Source organism: Penicillium bovifimosum (assembly GCF_028826915.1).
Source record: "Penicillium bovifimosum strain IBT 22155 chromosome Unknown utg000006l_segment0_segment0, whole genome shotgun sequence".
NCBI lineage: Eukaryota > Fungi > Ascomycota > Eurotiomycetes > Eurotiales > Aspergillaceae > Penicillium > Penicillium bovifimosum.
In genome coordinates, this window is record NW_026622715.1 from 2647793 (window position 1) to 2668388 (window position 20596).

The 20596-nt window shown below is 50.5% G+C and overlaps 7 protein-coding genes across 7 annotated transcripts; 4 read left to right on the forward strand and 3 right to left on the reverse strand.

The window, feature by feature from the left end:
* Positions 1-228: 228 nt before the first annotated feature.
* Positions 229-1821, reverse strand: N7515_008654 (uncharacterized protein; the record flags this gene model as incomplete). Its single annotated transcript, XM_056669398.1, has 6 exons — positions 229-1138; positions 1191-1268; positions 1318-1361; positions 1423-1548; positions 1613-1716; positions 1794-1821. 6 exons carry the CDS (start codon positions 1819-1821, stop codon positions 229-231), a joined length of 1290 nt encoding a protein of 429 aa, XP_056519228.1.
* A 578-nt stretch (positions 1822-2399) lies between these two features.
* N7515_008655 (transcription initiation factor TFIID subunit TAF2) lies at positions 2400-6171 on the forward strand (the record flags this gene model as incomplete). The annotated part of the gene is made up of 2 exons (XM_056669399.1): positions 2400-4697; positions 4750-6171. The coding sequence occupies 2 exons, from the start codon at positions 2400-2402 to the stop codon at positions 6169-6171; spliced, it is 3720 nt and encodes a 1239-aa protein (XP_056519229.1).
* A 402-nt stretch (positions 6172-6573) lies between these two features.
* N7515_008656 (putative small nuclear ribonucleoprotein SmG) lies at positions 6574-7071 on the reverse strand (the record flags this gene model as incomplete). Its single annotated transcript, XM_056669400.1, has 4 exons — positions 6574-6633; positions 6693-6767; positions 6903-6974; positions 7042-7071. 4 exons carry the CDS (start codon positions 7069-7071, stop codon positions 6574-6576), a joined length of 237 nt encoding a protein of 78 aa, XP_056519230.1.
* Positions 7072-7283: 212 nt separating this feature from the next.
* N7515_008657 (uncharacterized protein) lies at positions 7284-8557 on the forward strand (the record flags this gene model as incomplete). The annotated part of the gene is made up of 2 exons (XM_056669401.1): positions 7284-7365; positions 7437-8557. 2 exons carry the CDS (start codon positions 7284-7286, stop codon positions 8555-8557), a joined length of 1203 nt encoding a protein of 400 aa, XP_056519231.1.
* Positions 8558-9553: 996 nt separating this feature from the next.
* On the reverse strand, positions 9554-10127 carry N7515_008658 (uncharacterized protein; the record flags this gene model as incomplete). The annotated part of the gene is made up of 3 exons (XM_056669402.1): positions 9554-9688; positions 9766-9793; positions 10072-10127. 3 exons carry the CDS (start codon positions 10125-10127, stop codon positions 9554-9556), a joined length of 219 nt encoding a protein of 72 aa, XP_056519232.1.
* A 560-nt stretch (positions 10128-10687) lies between these two features.
* Positions 10688-11642, forward strand: N7515_008659 (uncharacterized protein; the record flags this gene model as incomplete). Its single annotated transcript, XM_056669403.1, has 2 exons — positions 10688-11575; positions 11625-11642. 2 exons carry the CDS (start codon positions 10688-10690, stop codon positions 11640-11642), a joined length of 906 nt encoding a protein of 301 aa, XP_056519233.1.
* A 5262-nt stretch (positions 11643-16904) lies between these two features.
* N7515_008660 (uncharacterized protein) lies at positions 16905-18331 on the forward strand (the record flags this gene model as incomplete). The annotated part of the gene is made up of 4 exons (XM_056669404.1): positions 16905-17672; positions 17731-18009; positions 18073-18228; positions 18302-18331. 4 exons carry the CDS (start codon positions 16905-16907, stop codon positions 18329-18331), a joined length of 1233 nt encoding a protein of 410 aa, XP_056519234.1.
* Positions 18332-20596: the final 2265 nt, after the last annotated feature.

Here is a 20596-nt window from a genome sequence, read left to right on the forward strand (position 1 = left end):
CTTGGTCTCGTCCAATCCGCTCTCGGGTTGAGATTGTCGTTTCGGATTGTTTCCACGACAAGACAAGATATGTGGGAAAAATAGACATGTCGTAAGTACAACAGGGTTCGAAAATTTAAACAAAATGCGCACCGCTTTGGGTGCTTTTGTGGGAGAGCCGATCTCTGAATATTCCAAACAAAGGTCGATTGTCGGATCTTATCCGGCGTAAGACGGTCGTATACTAATTCAATGGGTCTTGGAGGTGTCAGTCGAAGCGCGAGACTCATCGAGATGTATGAGGGACGATTCACCGAGTGTGCGATAGGCTCTGTCCCTGGCGGCAGACTTGTCCTTGCGGATGGTGAGACAGTTAATGCCGAGGAAAGTGGTGATGCGGTTGATGACAAGCACAGCCCAGTGCATGTAGATGACCAGGGCGAAGACAAAGTACAAACGGAGGTACAAAAGCTCCAGCCACGGAGCAATAGCAGGGAACCCAAGAATCGGCAGGTTGACGAGGACAGCACCGCCGATCAGGGGAGCTTGCATCACAGTCCAGAAGGGGAAGGGCTGTCTCAAAAGGTGGGCCAGAATGATCATGGTAGTCATGCGACCGAATACAAACGCAATAACCCAGCAGAAGAGAACGAGGTGGTTGCCGGAAAGAACGGTCGACCAAGGTGAGAATAGCCAAGCCAGGTTGCAGCCAGTGAAGACAAGCATGGGGATCCACTCCTTAAGCAGTGGGGTGAAAGGCAGTCCCTGCTTCTTGCGGGCCGCAGCCACATTCAGAACACATCCGGGGAGATGGCCAAGAAGGAAGCCGCCCACAAGGATGGGGACCCACAGGTCCTTGACAGAGTTGTTGCCAAAGATCTGGGGGATGTTAATGCAGTTAACGATGGGTTGAGACCATATTCCGGGGCCCCAAATTCCAGAAGCGACCATGATTCCAATGGCGATGAGCAAACCCTCAGTCGGCCCGTTGAAGTAGCCGAGGTAGAGGGTATGGGTGTGGAAAGTCTCCCATGTCGAGAAATACATAGCCAGACATGGAACAATTGCAGTCCAAGCACCAAGTTCAGACGAGCCGAAGCCCATTGCGGCTGTCTCAAGTAGACTAGCAAGTGTGCAGTTCAGAGAGTCGATACCGTGACTGTGTTCCTGATTAGTGGGCTATCCACGGCCGGTCGGGGAGTGGTACAAACTCAAAAAGTTCTCCGAGACCGCTGGAAGTTCCAGTGCGGCGTGCCTGTTTACCGTCCACATTGTCGAGAGTAGAGTACCTAGTTGATGTGAGTTGGGTCTATACATTCAGTGGTAGTCTGTACTCACATCCACATGCCAAGAGCGAAACTGAAGTATATCCATGCGGGGCCCTGGAATTGAAACTCTGGTTAACTCGCCACATCGGATAAAAAAAGAACGATCAACACTTACGGGCCCAACCAAATCTTCCACGAAAATTTCGATAATGAAGATGTTGGCTACGATCCACATGAACCCAAGAAGGGTTACCATGTTGGGGGCCATCCACATCGGCACAACCTCGACGAAAGCATTCCACTAAGATGGGAGAGAAGTCAACCAGCTGGTTCAATGTAATCAAAACCACCCGAGGCTGTCATACATAGTGCTTCAAGACATATCGAGAAATGAACGACTTGTCCACAGCCGAGTACTTGTAGGACTTAAGGGGTAGCAGGGCTTCGTCGGAGAGGGATTCTTGGGTCTCTGTAGGTTTCGGACATTTGAAATTAGCGTGGGAAAGGGACATCAAGGGCGCTGATCACAGTCTCCATGCCACTCACCTTGGACCATTCGATAGATCGCGCTCATTTTCGAAGATTGGCGGTGTCACACGCGGAGTTGTAGTATAGTAAGGAGGGAAGGTACGCGGACACCTCAGTTCATAGCGCGGTCGAAGAAGAGAGTAAATAAATTAGATGCACAGTAAATCAAACCATGCCTTTATGAAACAGATGTCTTCACAAGAATACGTGGAGAAAAGGAGGAATGGAATGTTCCAAAGTGATTTTCAGGTCGAAATCACGTGCCTTGCTCCGCATCGGGAACGCGAACAAGGGAAGCTTGACCTTGACCGAGACCCGGGCTATTGTTCTCGAGTAGCGCAAAACAATCCACCTTATCTTTTCTCTCTTTGCGCTTCACCTGCACTTTCGTTTCTCATCCTCTTCAACTCATCCCCCGAGTCTCTCTTTCCTCGTCCACATCATCGCATAATCGGCCATCTCCCATCCACTTCACTGTCGTCCGGAATTCAACCTTGCGCTACGCGAAACCCTTCCTCCACTTCTCTGCGTCATTACTATAATCAAATTCGGCTCTGCTTGGATATGACGGTGGATGGTCTTCAAAGCGCTCCCCGCGCATCTCGTCACTGAGGAATCTTCACGATGCCGGGTGTCGAACTACCCATTGGTGGAACGGCACGCCCGTTCAATCTAGGATTCAGCGTGGGCCATCAGAAAGTCGAGCTCGAGATTGACCTAGCCACGAAAAGTCTGAAAGGAAGCACAGAGATCACCATTCATCCCCGCCGCAGAGATCTCAGTGTCATCTGGTTGAATTTTCGACAAGGCGAGATCAAGCGCGTGAGCGTGAATGGCAGAACTGCGACAGCGAAATACACCGATCAATATGATTCCTTGCAACTTTATGGAGTCCAATACCACGAGCGCTTAATACCGAAGATCGATACCCTCCTACAAACTCCCCCAACTCCCACTTTGCCCATCACGATTCCCAAGGGCGTCCGCATCGAAGAACTGGACCCGTCTTCCGCCGAAGCCCAAGACCAGATCGCGCTGCAATCAACTGTCGACAATGTCGATGGTCCTAGTGCCAGAGTGCAGGAGGCAAACTTGCCGCAATTTACATCACTAAAAGTGAACATCGAATTTGTCGTCGAGCACATTCGGGATGGTTTACAATTCGTTGGGGTTGACAATGGAGATCGCCGGTATCCCCATGCCTATACCACCAACTCCTTGGAGTCGGGCATTGGCTGTCCCTTGTTTCCATGCGTGGATGACATGTCATCACGGTGTACCTGGGAGGTGTCTATAACTTGTCCCAGCTCTCTTGGTGATGTTTTCCAACGCAAGAGCCGAGATACTGCAGGTGCAGCAACGTCGTCCCGCTCAAAAGCACACACCCGCCAGCTGTCCACGGATGATGAAGGCCTGGATATGTCCGTGGTTTGCTCCGGTGAACTGACTGACGACATCATCGACCCAAAAGATTCAACGCGCAAAACAGTCTCATTTGCATCATATTCACCCCTGAGTGCTCTGCAAATTGGGTTTGCAATTGGACCCTTCGAATATGTTAACCTGGCCGACTTCCGCGAAAGCGACCAAGACGAACAACTTGGTCAGAACGCCATTCCTTTGCACGCCTTCTGCCTCCCCGGTAGAGCCGACGAGGTCCAAAATGCCAGTTTTCCCATGGCTCAGGCGATCGATTTCTTCTCCCTTTCTTACGGATCGTATCCATTCGGCAGTTACAAAATGTGTTTTGTGGATGATCTTCCCACGGACAGCCTCCCGACGGCGTGCATGTCAATCTGCAGTAGTCATCTGCTATTCCCAGCAGAAATTATCGACCCGATGTATGACTCTACTCGGGCTCAGGTGCACGGTCTGGCATGTCAATGGACTGGCATCAATATCATTCCTAGCGAGCCTGCGGATACTTGGGTGACCGTCGGTGTCGCGTGGTACATCACAGACACTTTCATGCGAAAGCTTTGCGGAAACAATGAATACCGTTTCCGACTGAAGCAAATGTCAGATCGGATTTGTGAGCTCGATTTTGAGCGTCCTTCGATATACGATATGGGTAACATTCTCAAGGTCGATCCTTCTGAATATCGATTTGTTGCACTAAAAGCACCTTTGGTCCTCTTCATCCTTGATCGCCGATTGACCAAGGCGAGTGGCAAGGCCACAATGTCTCGCATTATTTCGCGACTTTTCCTGAACTCTCGCATGGGTGACATACCGAATGGAGCGGTCACGACGTCTTTGTTCCAGAAAACCTGCGAGCGACTCGGTCACGCGAAGCTGGACGTTTTCTTCCAGCAATGGGTCTATGGTGCAGGCTGTCCGCGATTCCAAGCGACCCAGCGATTCAACAAGAAAAAGCTGGTTGTTGAAATGATGATCAGACAGGTTCAGTCAGAGCCACAAGCCCCTCGTGATCTTGACAAGGACTCCTTTTTGCGTGATGTGAAAGAAGAGGTCCGGCATGTCTACGCGGGCGCAGTCCAGCCGGTCTTCACAGGGTCCATGACCCTTCGGATTCACGAAGCAGATGGGACCCCTTATGAACATATCGTTGAGATCAAGGAAGGCGTGACCAAGTTCGATATCCCTTATAATACGAAGTACAAGAGACTGAAGCGCAATAAAAAACAAAGAGAAAGAGCAGTTGCCTCTGGTGATCCTGAAGTCCAGGAAGAGGTCCTTCTGTACTGTCTCGGAGATGTGCTCCAGAGCGAAGAAGAAACGCAAGCTTGGCGTCTCGCTGACTGGACGAAGGAGGACGAAGAAAGAATGGGACAGGAGTCGTATGAGTGGATCCGAATGGATGCAGACTTCGAATGGGTCTGTAAACTGTCCCTCGGTATGCCGGGGTACATGTATCTTTCGCAGCTTCAACAAGATCGAGATGTTGTTGCCCAACTCGAGGTGAATTATCTTCCTACCAACAGTCTTGGGCAGGTCATACTAACATTCTCAGTCTTTACAATACATGGCTGCGCAACGAGAGCATCCTTTGATTTCCACGATCTTTGTTCGAACGCTCATGGACAGCCGATACTTCCATGGTATACGTACCACGGCTGCACGTGCGTTGGTGAGACATGCCAAGGATGAGGTTGACTGGATTGGGCTGTACCATCTTGAGAAGGCGTTCCAGGAGCTCTTCTGTCTCCCAGGTTCACCAATGACCCGCTCGAACGACTTCTCCGACCGTGCAGCCTACATACTCCAACAAGTCATCCCTGATGCGATCTCCAAGGTCCGTGACAACAGCGGCAAGACCCCTTTGAGGGTAAAACGATTCCTCTTCGATAAACTGAAGTTCAACGACAATTCTAATAACGAGTACTCGGATAACTTCTATGTTGCATCCTTGATGAAGTCATTATGCCATGCCATGCTAGGCAAGAGTGAGTCACGCGCAGATGAAGACATCGACCATTTCGATATGGAACGTGTCATTGAGGCTCAAGCCGAGGAGCAATTGGATAAGGATGCCATTGCCGAGTTTGACCGCTACCGCCGAATGGATGAATGGTCGAGCTCATTCCAGAATCTCTACTCTCGAGCTGCACTTCATTGCCAGGCGCAACTGATGCAAGCCAACATCATCGAAATGGATTTGATGCGATTTGTGCCGTACACCCGAGCAGGAACCTATGACCTTCTCCGCATGCAGGCCTTCCAGTGCTTGGTCGACCTGGATATCTCTCGGAGCCCAGAGCTCATTCGATGGCTCATGTTCACACTGTCCGCCGATTCGTCAGCATGGATACGGCATCAGTCTCTGCGCCTCTTTGGCCAGGTGCTGGCACAAATTGCCTTCGGTCGCCCTCAGCCGGCGGAAACTCTGCAGACTGATGGGTTGATTATTGAACAAGAATCGTCTACCCAAATCCGTCGTGAAGACATTGCAAGACGCCAAACCATTCCTGGTGCCATCGAAGCTCTGAAGCAGGAAATTGCCGAGGACACATCGTTGAAAGAGTGCATGTGGGCAGCGTGCAATTCCCCGGCCATGGGTATGTTGGAGCTCTCCGAGCTCCTTGATCTTTGCCGCTGCCTGTACGATCCCGTCACTTTCAAGCTAGTGCGGCTGAAGCTACCTCGCTACTGGAATGTCCAAAACTTGGGACATGGCAAGTTACGCTTCTTTAAGTCCGCCAAAGCCCGCATCGGACCATCTTCCAAGCGCAAGCGGGAGGATGGAATGCACCCACCTTCTTCCACTCGTATTACGTTCAAGCAGCACAAGAGCAACTCGGGTCATACCACGCCATCTTCTACGACGCTTCCTAAACTCCACATTCCCAAACCATCCCCTGCGCACAGCGCAACCAAAACTCCGGCCACATCCACGCCCAAGCTAAAACTCAAGTTTGGTGGCCGACCTACCTGAGTATCCTCTGCTTCAACTGTGTCTTGTATTCTATCCATATGTTTTTTTCATGCTTGGCAACATTACGGAAATCAACCATACTTCCTGGCACGAGCTTGATTCTGCATTGTCTATTGATTTTAATATCACATCAGCTGTGCCTAAGATTGTCACTTGGTAAACCCTGCAACGTAGACACCCAGAGAATCATTGAGGTAGCCAAGGTAGTCTAAAATACGCCCTGGAAAACGAAGCAGAAAGAAAAACGGAACAGAAAAATGGTTTTGATTGATCCCATACGAGAAACCGACCCAGAAACTCCCAGTAGCATTGGCTCTTTTCCCAGCACTCGGTGGAGTGGTGCCTATGTACGTGCCCCTCACTCAAAAGAAACGTCGTAGATCGTGCGTGTAGATGTATCGCTTATTTGTCGGTTATGCGCTCGAGAGCCTCGAGCATCACGACCGAGTTACCGCGAATGACCTGGACACGAAGATCGATTAGTCGCGTGCTTGACATTCGCCCATAGGAATTGAACGTACGATCATGCCAATGGCCACCTTCTCTCCACCTTCCTTCTCTTCAAATGCCTCATCAAGGACGATGTTCATGAAGACCTGCGCGAAGCATCGTTAGTGCATTTGCGCTTCATCCGCACCGTCTCGCGGTATTGTAGCGGTATCTCTCGTGTATCGTGACGGGATAGGATATGTCACAATAGGGTAGGCACTGAAGCACGGGTCAAAACGTACATCGTAACCACGGAGAATACCAATGACTTTGCGGTTGCCGTTCAGTTCGCAGAAGACCCGCTTCTCCATGTACTGCAAAAAGGGTACGTCAGCAGCGACCCCGGGGTAAAAAGCGCAACATAGCAGGAGCAGCGCTCACCTTTTTCAATTCTGGCTGAGCTTGAGGCATATTGGAGGATTCGGTCGGGTATGAGGTTTGGCAAGATTCAACTGGCATGGCCGCGGTGGCTTTGGGAGTTTGGTCCAAGCTGAGCCGGCGGAAAGTTGTTCCGGATATGCGATTGCGATAAGAGCTGCCGTTCTATTAAGCTCACTCACGCCACCAACTTGCATCACTACTTCTTTGCTTTACTTGAACGTACATTTTCGGGAGATTGAACGATGAGCTCGAAATTTGCCAATCGGAGAAAGCCGAGGAAGATCGGCGGGGATGATGAGGATGAAGATGGAGGGGCTGCGCCAGGTATGTCGGCGGTGGCTACTTTTTTAACCCGGCTTTCTCACTCTGAAGATTGAAGCTAACAGTGACCCTAGAGCCGGTTGTCAAACGTCCGACAAACTTTAAGCCGAAGCAGAAATCGAAATTGCAGCTATCATTCGGTGCTGAGACTTCAATGAACGATGGGGACCAAGAAGGCGAAGTTATCAAACCGAAACCGCGCAAACCATTGGGGAGAAGCGCCATTCACCATCCTGCATTGGCACCTGAGAAGTTATCCGCTCGCTTTGGTCAGGATCAAGACCGGCCTAGCTACAATGATGACTACTTGAAGGAGCTTCGCAATTCGACACCTTCAACGCCGAAGACACTCACCGATGATGAGACTACGAAAGCTGTGGATGTTGCCGCCAAGTTCGGGGAGGTCATGACTGTTTCGGGACAGGCGCACATTCCCAGCGAAGCCGAGATTCGAGAGAAGAAAGCCCGACGCGCACGCCTGGCCCTAGAACATAGCGCGCAGGATGACGACTTCATTGCATTGGACGATCACGATGGAGCTACTGACTGGGATGCTGCGGCTCGAGGCGAGAAAGAAAAAGATACGAGACTGGTCCGGGACGATGAGGACTTTGCAGAAGGATTTGAGGAGTTTACGGAAGACGGGAAGATTGCTCTGGGACGCAAAGCTGAGCGTGAAAAGAAGCGCAAGGACCGCGAGGCTATGCGTGAACTTATTGATGATGCCGTGGGTGTTTCCGACGAAGAGGACTCTGACTTCGAGGAGAAGGCGGCCTACGAAGCTGCTCAAATCAAGGCGGCCATGTATGGCAAGTCAGATGCAATTGATCGTCCGAAGACCCCGCCGAAGATGACTTCTCTTCCGAAATTAGCTAGCAGTTTTGAGAGGCTGCGCATGTCTCTGGCGTCTATGGAGGGCTTGAAGACTCAGATGATCAGCCGTTTGGAGGAAATGAGGAAGGAGAAGGCGGACATTGCGATCCGAGAGGTGGAGATCCAGGCTATGATAAAAGAGGCTGGTGAAAATTATGAGAGGCTCAAGAAGGAAGCCGGGGTTGCTCCGACCGCTGAATTGAATGCCTCCAATGGAGCTTTGGAAAAGTCCAGAGGATTGGAGAGCATCGGTGCTCCCGTGCCAATGAGGAACTCTTCGATCTCAGATTCCTCGGATTCCAGCTTCGAAGATTCTTCCTAATCTTGTTTTTATTCTATGGACCGCCAGCGGTGGTTTTCAGCGCAGAGGTTCATCCTCACAAGACTCATCAGCTCTCTTTGCATTTCCTCCAGGAGTCACTTTGTTTGTTTTGATACCCCGAATCCAAATGCCTCATGTCATATCCACATCAATTTATCAGTCTTGCCTCATTTCACATGTTTTGATCGTAGTCCGGCCATATCTATACCTATTTCTCACTACAATTCCAAGGAAGTAGGTAAATGGACCATGTCCTTTGTTGAACAGTTGAATTCAGCTAGAAATTCCTGGATGAATGAGGCGGCGATGCCAAGCCTATGTTTTCCCAAGGCTCTAGCAACCGCCATTCGGTCAATTGCAGGACTGTCGAAGCAGGGTCGCTCCTTGCCAAGACAAGCCACGTGATCGGACTTGGTCCAGTGTGCGGAACGGCACTAGTATGTTCCGGACAAGTGGAAGAAAACCTCCATATCCGGATAGTTTCCCACAGTAGACAATTTTATTTGGTTTAGTTGGTCACTAGGTACCAGCAACCGGCTCAATCGGAAAGGATGTGGTCATCCCATGATCCCTCGCAAGTGAATATGGTACTTTGCTCAGTGTTGACCCAATTTTGGACGACACGGACTCCTTGATTGCCTCTGCGCCACCTCCAGGAATCATGCCCCAGGCGTCATGCGTGGTGTTCACCGCTCAGACACAGGCATAGACAGAGACTCAAAGAATACACATCTCTTGCCTCACGATCAATTTTTCCAGTATGATTCTTGTCAGTTGACGGTCCACAGTAGGTCTTAGGACATCCCCTGCTACTGTCTCCTAGGCTGCAGTCCTCCCATCGTCCTGTCTCCGATGTCAGGCCGCCTTTGCGCTCTTCCCACCTCATGTGGCGTCCCCAGGATGGCCGGTTTGAGCAACAAAGGTCTGGGAAGTGGACTAGGACCAGTGAGACAAGTAGTAGAGATCGAATTCGACTTTGAGATTTGCTAGAAGCTATCATCGTCGAAGGCGAACCCCGTACCGTACCGCACCGCCAGCATGCAGACCTTCGGACCCGAATACATGCAGTTCGCGACGGCCGCCCTTGCGAATTGAATCCCAGATCTGAGTCTGCGCCGGCTTCACCGTATGCTAGAATGGGGGTATCCTGGTATCTCGTACCTCTGGCACGCTTACCTCTGGCACGCCCGGGCAACGATCTCACATACTGCACTATCGGCAGCCGTGCAGTTTTTGCTGCGAAGTAACAGTTCACCACCAGACTTTTCGGCATCGGCATCAGTTACAGCATCAGTTACAGCATCAGAATCAGTTACAGCATCAGAATCAGTTACAGCATCAGAATCAGTTACAGCATCAGAATCAGTTACAGCATCAGCATCAGTTACAGCATCAGAATCAGTTACAGCATCAGCATCAGTTACAGCATCAGCATCAGTTACAGCATCAGAATCAGTTACAGCATCAGAATCAGTTACAGCATCAGAATCAGTTGCAGCACCAGACTCAGTTACAATTTCATCATTTTCGCAGCAGCCAAAGCCGTCTCCGGAACAGTTCCCGAGACCATTCTCTCAACCAAGCACCAGATGCCTCCCTTCTACCGTTGTCATGACAGAGAAACTACAAGACAGCAGTAATACCCTGATGCTGTAACTGATTCTGATGCTGTAACTGATTCTGATGCTGTAACTGATTCTGATGCTCTGTCTGATTCTGATGCTGTGTCTGATTCTGGTGCTGTGTCTGATACAGTTTCGTCAGACAGCTGTCGATATTGAGTGTTCCTCCAGTCACCATACCCAGGCCTATGAGGGAAGCCACCCCCAGCAGACTGCTCTACCTCCTACCTTCTCTTTTTGTCCGAAGATCTCGGTTTGCAATTTTTGTTTATTTATCCGGGCGTTCTGGTTTGCCTCCCTTGTTGTTGATTACTCTTTTTTGCCTCGCGCATTTCCAGTGTTTTCCCAGGTTTTCCTATCATTCAGGAGCCTTTCACGCGCGTCTCGTTGCTTGGCTTCGTTACGACTTGATCTCACGCCGGTCTTTCCTTAACGACTCCACGAAGTTCTACTCGCTCGGCCATCCTATATCTTTACGTCGACTTTTCGAACTCCGATTTTTGCAACCATGTCTTACGACGGTATCAAAAGCGAAAGCTTCCCCCAGCAGGGTGCTGATGGCAGGACCACCCTCTGGATGGGTGATCTCGAGCCCTGGATCAATGAGAATTTCATCCGCAACCTCTGGTCCCAGATGGGCGAGCAGGTCAACGTCAACATGATCCTTGACACTTCATCTGGAAGCAATGCTGGATACTGCTTCGTTGAATTCACTTCCCCTGCCGCCGCTACCAAGGCCCTTTCTTTGAACGGCACCCCCATGCCCTTCACCAACCGTGTCTTCAAGCTCAACCGGGCTCAGGGCGACTCCGAGTACTCCATCTTCGTTGGTAATCTTGGCCCTGAGGTTACCGAATTCGCCCTCGTCTCTCTCTTCTATAGCCGCTTCCCCTCTTTCAAGTCCGCCAAGATCATGACCGACCCCATCACCGGCCGGTCTCTTTGCTACGGCTTCGTCCGTTTCTCCCATGAGAGCGACCAGCAGCGTGCTCTTACGGAGATGCAGGGTGTCCACTGCCGTACCCGCCCCATGCGCATCTCCATCGCTACTCCCAGGAAGAGGGGTCCCGGTGTTGCCGACAACGCTGGTCCTGGTATGGATATGCCCGGCCCCGCTGGCATGTACCCTCCCATGGCCGGCCCTCCCATACTCTTCCCCGGTGTTCCCCAGCCTATGAACCAGTTCACTGACCCCAACAACACCACTGTCTTTGTTGGTGGCCTGTCCGGCTACGTCACCGAGGATGAGCTCCGCTCTTCCTTTCAGGGCTTCGGAGAAATCACCCACGTCAATATTCTCCCTGGAAGGGGCTGCGGTTTCGTTCACTTCGTTCAGCGCCGCGCCGCCGAGATGGCCATCAACCAGATGCAGGGCTACCCCATCGGTAACTCCCCTGTCCGTCTCAGCTGGGGTCGACGCCAGAATAACTCCGATAAGTACCTAGGGCTCCAGCTCTATCTAGGTAATCGACAGGGAGGCACTTCGATACTTGGAACCTTCCACTGGCCAGTTGGTTCAACGGTCATGGGAGGGAGATCTGCCGCGAGCACGCCAGCGGGCCCGGGGCTCGGAGGGGGCGGTTCTTGTTCCGGCGGCCCAACCGGGGGCTAGTTGCCCAAGGTCTGTGGGTTCTGAGAGCCCTGAGGGGGGGGGATTGGAGGTGGGGCTCAGACCGGGACCAGTTGGCGGGTCGACTCTTCAATGCACCATCTATGCCGCCATAATAATCTTTACCCTCCTGTTGGCCAGGTAGCTAGCACTTCTAGGAGGTGAAACCCCTTGACTTTGGTATGACTCTCATTCTTCCTAGTCATCCCAGCCCAAAACAACTCAAAACAGATTAGGCACTAATGCGACTTCACCGTTTTATGTACATTTCCGTTGTTAGAGTAGAGCACCAACCATCCAGTAAGCACGTCTTGCCACACACATTTGACGACAAGCAGCCATCACATTGTCGATGAACACAGCATCTCGTTCCACGAGAGCACTTTACGGCTAGGCCGCTTTCAAGGTTCCTGCGAACTGTCTGGGGCATTTACATTTTCTCACGTTCAGACGTGGGGTTAGGCTGCAACCTCTGTGGCTACTGTATGACCAACTGAGAGTAAACGTTATTGGATAAAGGGTTGGTTTGACTTACTTGTATTGCCAACATGACGGTGCGGCTGGCCGGGTGGTCGTTTGTCGGAGCCTAGATGCTCTGAATTGGGATATTTGGCTTTGTTTCCTCAAGTTTGGTCATATATTTCCGGCGCGATGGTGGGGATGGGAGGTTGAGGTAGATGCTCCATAAGTATGAGGTTGATGAGATGCAGTGTTCAACGTAGCAGAATGTAAGGTATCATAGTGTTAAATAGGGCAGATCTGGGAACCTAGGAACGGGGACTGGAAGAGCTATATTGGAGAATCTTTCAGCTCGAGATCGTGCAATCTACCGACTACCGACTTCTGTGAGCATTCTGTTCCATTCTTTCACGACGGTGTCTCCTCCATTGCAACTTGAATGGCAGGATAGATATGAGTTGCGTTCTCCAACATCTCTATTTTCTTCGAGGCGGATTCCATATCACCGTGTTCTCAGATTGAGCTTACTCTGGGGCCACCACCCCAATCGGAATAAGAAGCCATATCAGCATACCGGTGTCTTATATGTTGACCAGATTGGTGGGGAGATAGGTTGGGGGTTCTCCCTCGTCACTCAGTTTCCATGATCAAGACTATCAAATTCCATGCTCATTCCATTAAATATATGTGAAACTACTCAGGGCTCCTTATGCCTATCCTTAATACCAACATTGCCGTCTCTCGTCCCTGTCTAAGCTGACAAGCCAATGTACAGTGTTTGTCAAGGCCAATATCAGAAACAGCTAGCCAACTGGCGTCGATTATCCCTCGACCATAGCACGCCTTGACTGTGAGTCTTGTCACTGGCCACTCCTTTGCAACATAACGTTATGCCAGCAGCATTCTTTGTTGACCGACTCTTAGACTGGCGAGATCCCGGGACAACGCAGCTGGCCGACGGAAGCGGGAACGCGACGGGGAGGTCAACCGTCAAACGTCTGGCCCCTACCGGGGATGACTCCTTGTCTCTGCCAGATTCTGCCAGCAGATGGATGTCCCCCTCATTTCGCTGAGGATGCAGTTCATGTTTATGCATATGCCAGGTATGCTATTGCTAAATTTCTAGGCTCTTTCTGTGGCCTCCCAGCATCCTACATATGCCATTCTCCACTCAAATATGTGCAAGAGGCAATGTACAGTCTTCATGCGACTTATTGACTTAGGGAAGGTAGCAACCTCTTCCTCAATCTAGATGGAAATTGGAGTTCCGAAATAATCATGATTGCTCAATCTCGGCGCAAGAAGAGTATCTCCCCGACACCTCGGGAATAGGTGACAACAGCGCTGGCTCTGGGGGCTATAGCCTGAAATCCCCCACTTCGAAAATGCCGCATATTTCCCGAGACCTTCGGTGGTAGGTAGAATATTGTGAAACAAAATTCAACATTGTATCACATCGTGTCTTTAGGAGGAGTTTTAGCGCAGTAACCGCGACAGTGCATAGCTGGATACCAGCGCGCCGCGACTATGTGGTAGGCTGACTGTTCTTTCCACCTCCGGATTAGGTGCTGTGTCTCATCTGTCTCATCTTAGGGTGAATACCCCAGTCTGGGGCAATTGAGTCAGTCTCTGCTAGGAAGGAGTCGAGTCCCATGAGTGGCTGAAGAATATTCCTCTAGCTTCTATGTCTTGCATTGTGAGCTATCGCGAGGATTTGCTTCTGTTTTTAGCCCGTTGATATCCTTTGTTTATAGCTGATCTTCTAGATATGACATATGGTAAAAAGCAGAGATGAGATCCAGGCCTAGTCTAAAGTACGCAGCCATGATCCCGGTAGTCGGAAACCCCCGAGCCCTAACTCAACCAATCCAAAGCCAACAGGCTGCCAGGGAGCTTCTTTCAAATTAGACAACAACAACCTCTCTTTGCTTTTTCGGCTTTTTGCTTCTTTTCACTGATTTCCACAGCCCACCTGTCTCCACTGATCGCCCTTCACCGTTCGCGACAAAACTCATCCTGTCTGTTTCCATCCCGGCTTTTCCTTCCCCGGATTTGTTTCAGATTGTCTCTGGGTACCGACACGAACACTGGTTAAATCGCCGAATACTACCCAGAATAAAATCAAAACAAATATGATCTGCATATGCGAGAGATGAAACCTAGCGGTCGACCAACTACCTGGACCCTGGAAATTGCCAACGTCTGAAGCCCACTACTACTAGGGCGGCAGCTGAACAGACTAAAACACCAACAGAACAACGTTCAAAGAAAGAACCTCGAACTCAGCCCACAATATCAGCGTCTAATCTCTGCCCCTAGTCAGGGCGCCAGACGAAATCTCTGCGCGTTCGTGCTGCTGCAGGCTCGTTTTCGATATTCCCGGTTTCAACGCCACCTAGGCCATCCCAGCTGCCGTAAAGAAGCTTCTTTTGAACAGGTCCGTGTTGACTCCCGGAGGATGTTGGCGATCCGGGGAAAAGGGGTTCGGAGGATTTCATCGTCCAGATTCGCAATGTTTATTTTTACATTTCCTTATCTTCTGTGAGTCGTGGCAACTGGCTGCCTGTTTCGTCTAAATCATTGAGTCCTGATATGGTTGCTCCAGACAGAACGACTAATTGACCCAACAAAACATCCCTGCTAAGATCTGTCGATCATCAGCCCTTAATCCCAGAGACCGTTCCAACGCACATGCCACATGCCACTGGCACTAATCTAATCACTGGTGTTGGTTTCTAGAGCCTCAAAGACCAGGTAGGTCACGTCTGTCGGCACATTCACCTCCCACCTGTCCCCGGCCTGGCAAATGCATCTACCGCTAGTCTGCCCACTTTGCTTTTTCCGAGTGGTTGGATTGGCCCCTCTGGTCTGATTGGCCCGGATGCCATTAGCCTCCCCCAGAAGCTCGCTGCGGCTATCCGCTCAGGATGGAACATTACAAAACTGGCGGAGCCACTGCCAAGGCATGAAGTCCCTAGACAGTTTGTCGATCAGGCAGACCTGCAGGCAAATGCATTGCCCTAGCCTGGGTTGTACATAGTGGGGATCGACGCTGTCCGCGGGATGCTAATGCAGACCGTTCCCAACGGGGATGCAGGTCCGAGGCTAACTAACCAAGCTCTCCCTGCTAACGGCTAACGGATAAGATGAGGATTCTAAAGAACAAGGTCAGAGGTTAGCCTTCCGGAGATATACTGACTTGGCCTTAACGGGAGGGAAGCGAAGATCTTCTTCAGGAAGCCGTCGAGAATACAACGCATCCACTATTCCACCCATTTCAGACCTTTCCTAGACATGCCGTCTTCGCCCACAGAATCGAGGCTAAACCAACACCCAACGCTGGACAATAGAGAAAAGATCTGAAACGGCCGGCAAGTGGATCAAGGGCGTACGACCGGGGACGGGAGATTTCCAGACTTGGATTCTTGACCTGGCTAGGGTTCAGTGGGCTTGAAGTACCAACCCATGTCTATATTCTCTTCTTCTTTGTCTCTCCCCGACTCTTCCTAATGCCTAGACCAGGTAAATCTTCTCTCCTGCTCATCTGGCAATGGCACGGGCCTCTATTTAGATTAGCCGGACCAAGATGTTGAAATTAGCTATGATAGACCTGGTTCATAACGTTATGTTCAGGCGCGATTAGATTGGACATAAATCTCCCTATTCTCGCTGCCTCTCTTGATACATCGATATAAGTTTGATTACTTCCATCCCCTATCCTCGACTCTTAACCTTTTATACTGTCTCTTAAACAATCTCTCCACCAACCTGCGATCTGGGGGATCGACCATATAGATCTGAGGCTTCACCTTCTTTTGCTTGACAGCGGAATTGCCGACAGATCTGAGACTTGCATTCAACGGCTCGACCTACAGTCCAATCCCCACACCAATCCTCCGAACCTGCTCAGTTCATACCCATTCGAAAGTATAACCGTTGAGGTTCAACGAAATCTCCCTGCTCATAGATCTCTTCAAGGGATCTTCATCGTGTCCATTGCCATATCTCCTGTACCTGTGACAGCGAGCAAGATCACTATTATCCTCTTCACACGGTAAGCAATGCCCATTCCCTTCTCTCCCTTCCGGTGAAACCTCACCATATACAACAAAGCGCTAATCTCTCATAACGGTCAGCCCTGCAGGTCTCCTCGAATTCTCCACAGTCTATCCGGTGTGCACTGGTCGACAAAGAGGAAACCTCCCAAGTAGCGGTCATCCGCAAGCAGCGACAACCCGCGTACTACACAAGCAGTTGCGGCGAAGCGTGGAAGACAGGACGTCTACTCTGGGCGTATCTGCATGCAATTATTATTGTTTTTCCTTGTCTAGTCAGTATGGCGGAAGTGTTGTCTTTCCCTGGGGTAGAGCCATGGATGGCCCAGAAGGAATACCTACCCACCTCTGACCTGATTTCTGTTAACCCATCATGTGGCTTGCCTGAGGGCTGGGAAGATCTTGATAAACACCTTTCCCATTCCCCTGATACCTTTTCACTTTTCTACTCTTCCAAAGCAAACTCCAATTTGCCCTCCCATTTACCTCATTATCTTTCAACAACTCCAGCTCTGCACCGTCCCCAGCCGTTTTCTGGAAATATGCTCAGCCAACATCGTTTGACGGGACATCCCATGTCTTCAAGGGAAGAGCAACACAGCATGCCCCTTCTAATGGAAGACGCACGCTCGACTGCCTATGCACAGAGTGTGGCACCATTCATGGCACGCCCAGACCTCAATGGCGCTCTGTCGAGCGATGGCAGTACATACTGCGAGTCTGATATGGAGTCTTTCGAGCAATTCGACGAGCCTTTCAACACTCGCACCGTCGAAGCTCATACTGGGCTTGTCCATCCCACCCCGAAGAGCACTGCACTGATGGCAGGAAACAATCTCAACTTCCTCTTCGGCACTGATGAGACCTCTCCTATGTCGTCCTTCGGGCCCTCTGATTCACCAATGAATCACCAGTCATTTTCGACCAGTCCCACTCAAATGTCGAATACTACCAACTACGACATGGGTGCATCTTCGTTTCACACTCACCACGCGCCTCACCCGCTAGTCGCCACGCCTCCAGATGCAAAGCCACTCAACAATCACAATGCTACATCCTGGCCACTCTGGAGGACACCACCAACGACTGACATATGGTACCCCACCGACGACTTCAACCACACCCCAGACACCAGTAACGGGCAAAACCAAACCCAATACAATGCCCCATGGTCCACCATCAACAACACTTACACACGTACAGAAGACTACAATGAGTCCCCAACCAATCCCTACATCCACAACACCCCCATGTTCCCATCCAGCCACCCCCAGGCCTCTCTCCCCTCATCACTCCCAGTCCACAACCCCTACCCCCCAACCCCATCAACCAATGTATCCTCCCCCCAACTACCCCCACCAACAAACAATGTACCTGCCCAGCACCCACCCAATCTACCCAGACCCAACCTTCAGCTCGCCATCCCAGAAACAAACCAGCCTCACCCCATCATCCCTCAGCCCAACAACCAGCTCCTCTGAGCCCTCTCCACACAACGGTGAAGACCGAAGCATCGAAGCAAGTCTCCACTACAGCGACGAGCGCAACGCCTTCCTAATTGACTGCAAGCGCCGCGGTCTTTCTTACAAGGATATCAAGCGTGTCGGCGGCTTCAAGGAGGCTGAGTCGACTCTTCGTGGTCGGTATCGCACTCTTACCAAGTCGAAGGATCAGAGGGTTCGTAAGCCGAAGTGGCAGGAGAAAGATGTGAGTTATAAACCGAACATGGCAATAACCAAGAGTTTGGAGCTGACATGAATGGATGGATAGATCAGACTCCTTTGCGAAGCTGTTACACTTCACGCTGATAAACATACATACGCTACTGTTGGTATGGGCATGGATGAGCCGCCGAAGGTTTCGTGGAAGAAGGTTGCGGAATATATTTGGAGTCGGGGGGTTCGTATCATTTTGGGAATGCGACTTGTAAGAAGAAGTGGTGTGAGATTCATCATATTGCTCTTTGAGTGTGACATGGCATTACTTCGTGTACGTCTAGGAGCGGGTGTTTGAGTGCTGTGGTTTTTGATCGGTTTTCTCTTTTTGAATGGATTCTTGAGCTCTTTTGTATGTGTTCAGCTGGTCTGGCATTCTTCTTCAGCGTTTAGTTGAGGAATTCTGACACGTATTGCTTTCTTCTCTTTGCTAGATGTTCTCGAACTGGGACTGCGTTTACCTATAGTGAAGATTATGGGTGTGTACTTTGCCTGCATAGTCATACAAAATTACCTGACTGCAATAGGTTAATTGAACTTTGATCGATTGATTGATTGATTGGTAGTGTCGAAGTCTAGTAGTATCTAATGTAATATCCCATGCTCGCGTATGGAGCTCTTGAATTGTACCCGGATCTCGATGCGAAGGGGCCCCATCTGCATCACAATCAGATGCTTATTCTGATTACGAGCCATCCTGTCTATCGAATCAATCGGCGGTGGAAGATGAAGGTTCCGAATCGAGGGTATGGTTCCAGTCGCCCTCTTGTTCGGTGGTGTACTGGCCGATATCCCAGTTCAGCTTGACCTGGGTGGCCAGATTGGCCCAGGTATCCGTCAAAATCAGCTCATTAGAATATGAATGTTGTGATAATATGATGGTTAAGTAAACTCACTCTTGATAAATGCGCGGCGGATCTTGGAAGTCTTTTCCCAGTCCAGGAGCTTTGCAATCCAGGAGGTTCGCAATCCAGTAAAAGTCCCAAAGGAGACCATCGATACTAAATTTGCGGAGGAAATACCGAGCCAGGGCAGAATGGCTTTTTCTTTGATGATAGGGACTGTTACCAGCCAAATACTTTTGATAAAAGAGTGCATTTAGACGAAACAACAACTATGAGAAAAGAAAAGAAAGAGAACAAGAAAGTTTTTATCTCTTCTCCCAGTCACAGGACATGTCCCCTTCCTCCTCAAGTCACAGGTTCTCACAGCTGTTCTTGTCACATGTCTTGTCTGTTCTACAAGTACATCACTGAGTCCTGACTCCTGAGCCCTGTTCGTCACAGGGACGAGCTCAAAGGGTTGGGAAACATGGTCCCTTAGATTGAAATGCCTCTGTGATTTCAGTTGTCATGTCGCTCTGTCGTAGAAGGGACTGTATCTGGAGCTTGATTTGGGTCTCTTCTGCCCATACAGCCATTACGCGGCCAATGTGGCCGAGCTCCTTGTATCTGAAACATGTACAATCTAGCTCGTTGCAACGGTAGTACACGATATCAGAGGGGAAGATTGGAGAGCCATTCGGATACTTTGCGAAAATGCCAGAGGTGGTCCTAATTGATGAGACCCAGGATGTGGATTGCCAAAGTTCAGAAGGCTGCTTGAGGCTTCGAGGTCCCTGACGTACTCCAGGTTGACGATGTTTGTGGCAAGGGCTCGTCCAGGCCATTTTTGCGCTTGTGTGGTAACGCGGGGCACATGGGCCACCCAACAGTGAACACCATTATAGCCTGCCAATGATGCTCCGAGTCAACCAGAGGTCGTCATCCCATGATCGTCTGCGAGCTTCCAGATGGCTTCGTAGCGGTCAGGCGCCATGCGTATGCACCGGACTCTGAAACGGCACGAGTGTGCTTAGATTCGCCCCCGGAACCTTTTTCTGGGAGCCGCCCCGAACAGCGTATGGGACAGATGAGACGAAGGAACCCCGTCCTATCCCAAGCTCGGCATCGGCTGTGATATGGCGTGAATCCGAGCCACGCAATAGCAAGGACTCAGGTGCGGTTATGAGTCCGTGGTGGATGGGAAACGCCTGGCAGAGGACGCATGGGCTGAGTCTGAGCCGAACAGCTGATGAACGGATGAAGGTGAAATGAGGAAATGACCTCGGGAGTTCCAGAACTTGCAGGTACTCGGTGTTTCCATGGTAGAGTAGGTTGTTGTGGGAGTTATATGTCGTGGTAGGTACTAACACCCTCCCCATCCGCGTCGGTGCTTTGACGGGCAGGAGTAGACATTCGGTGGTCGGGTTTCTTCACAAAGTCTGCAAGGTCTGTTAGATAAGAATTGAAGGAGAGTGAGAGTTGGATTAAAGTCATACCTGGACGTGAAGGGGAGATGAGAGTAGGATGAAAAAGTGAAGGAATGCCCGATGAGTTGCGTAGGAAAGGTACCTACGGTACCTAGTGCCTCGGGTATAAGATAGTGCCTAGGCACTCCTCATCTGGCCACTCGAGTAGGTGGCCAGGTATATATACCATCTGGAAGAACCGACTTGGTCGTGGGTAGATCCCAGGTGAAGTCCCCAAGAGATGTGAGAGGAGAGATGTCAGAGGTGAGAGGAGAGAAAAGAGCTGTGA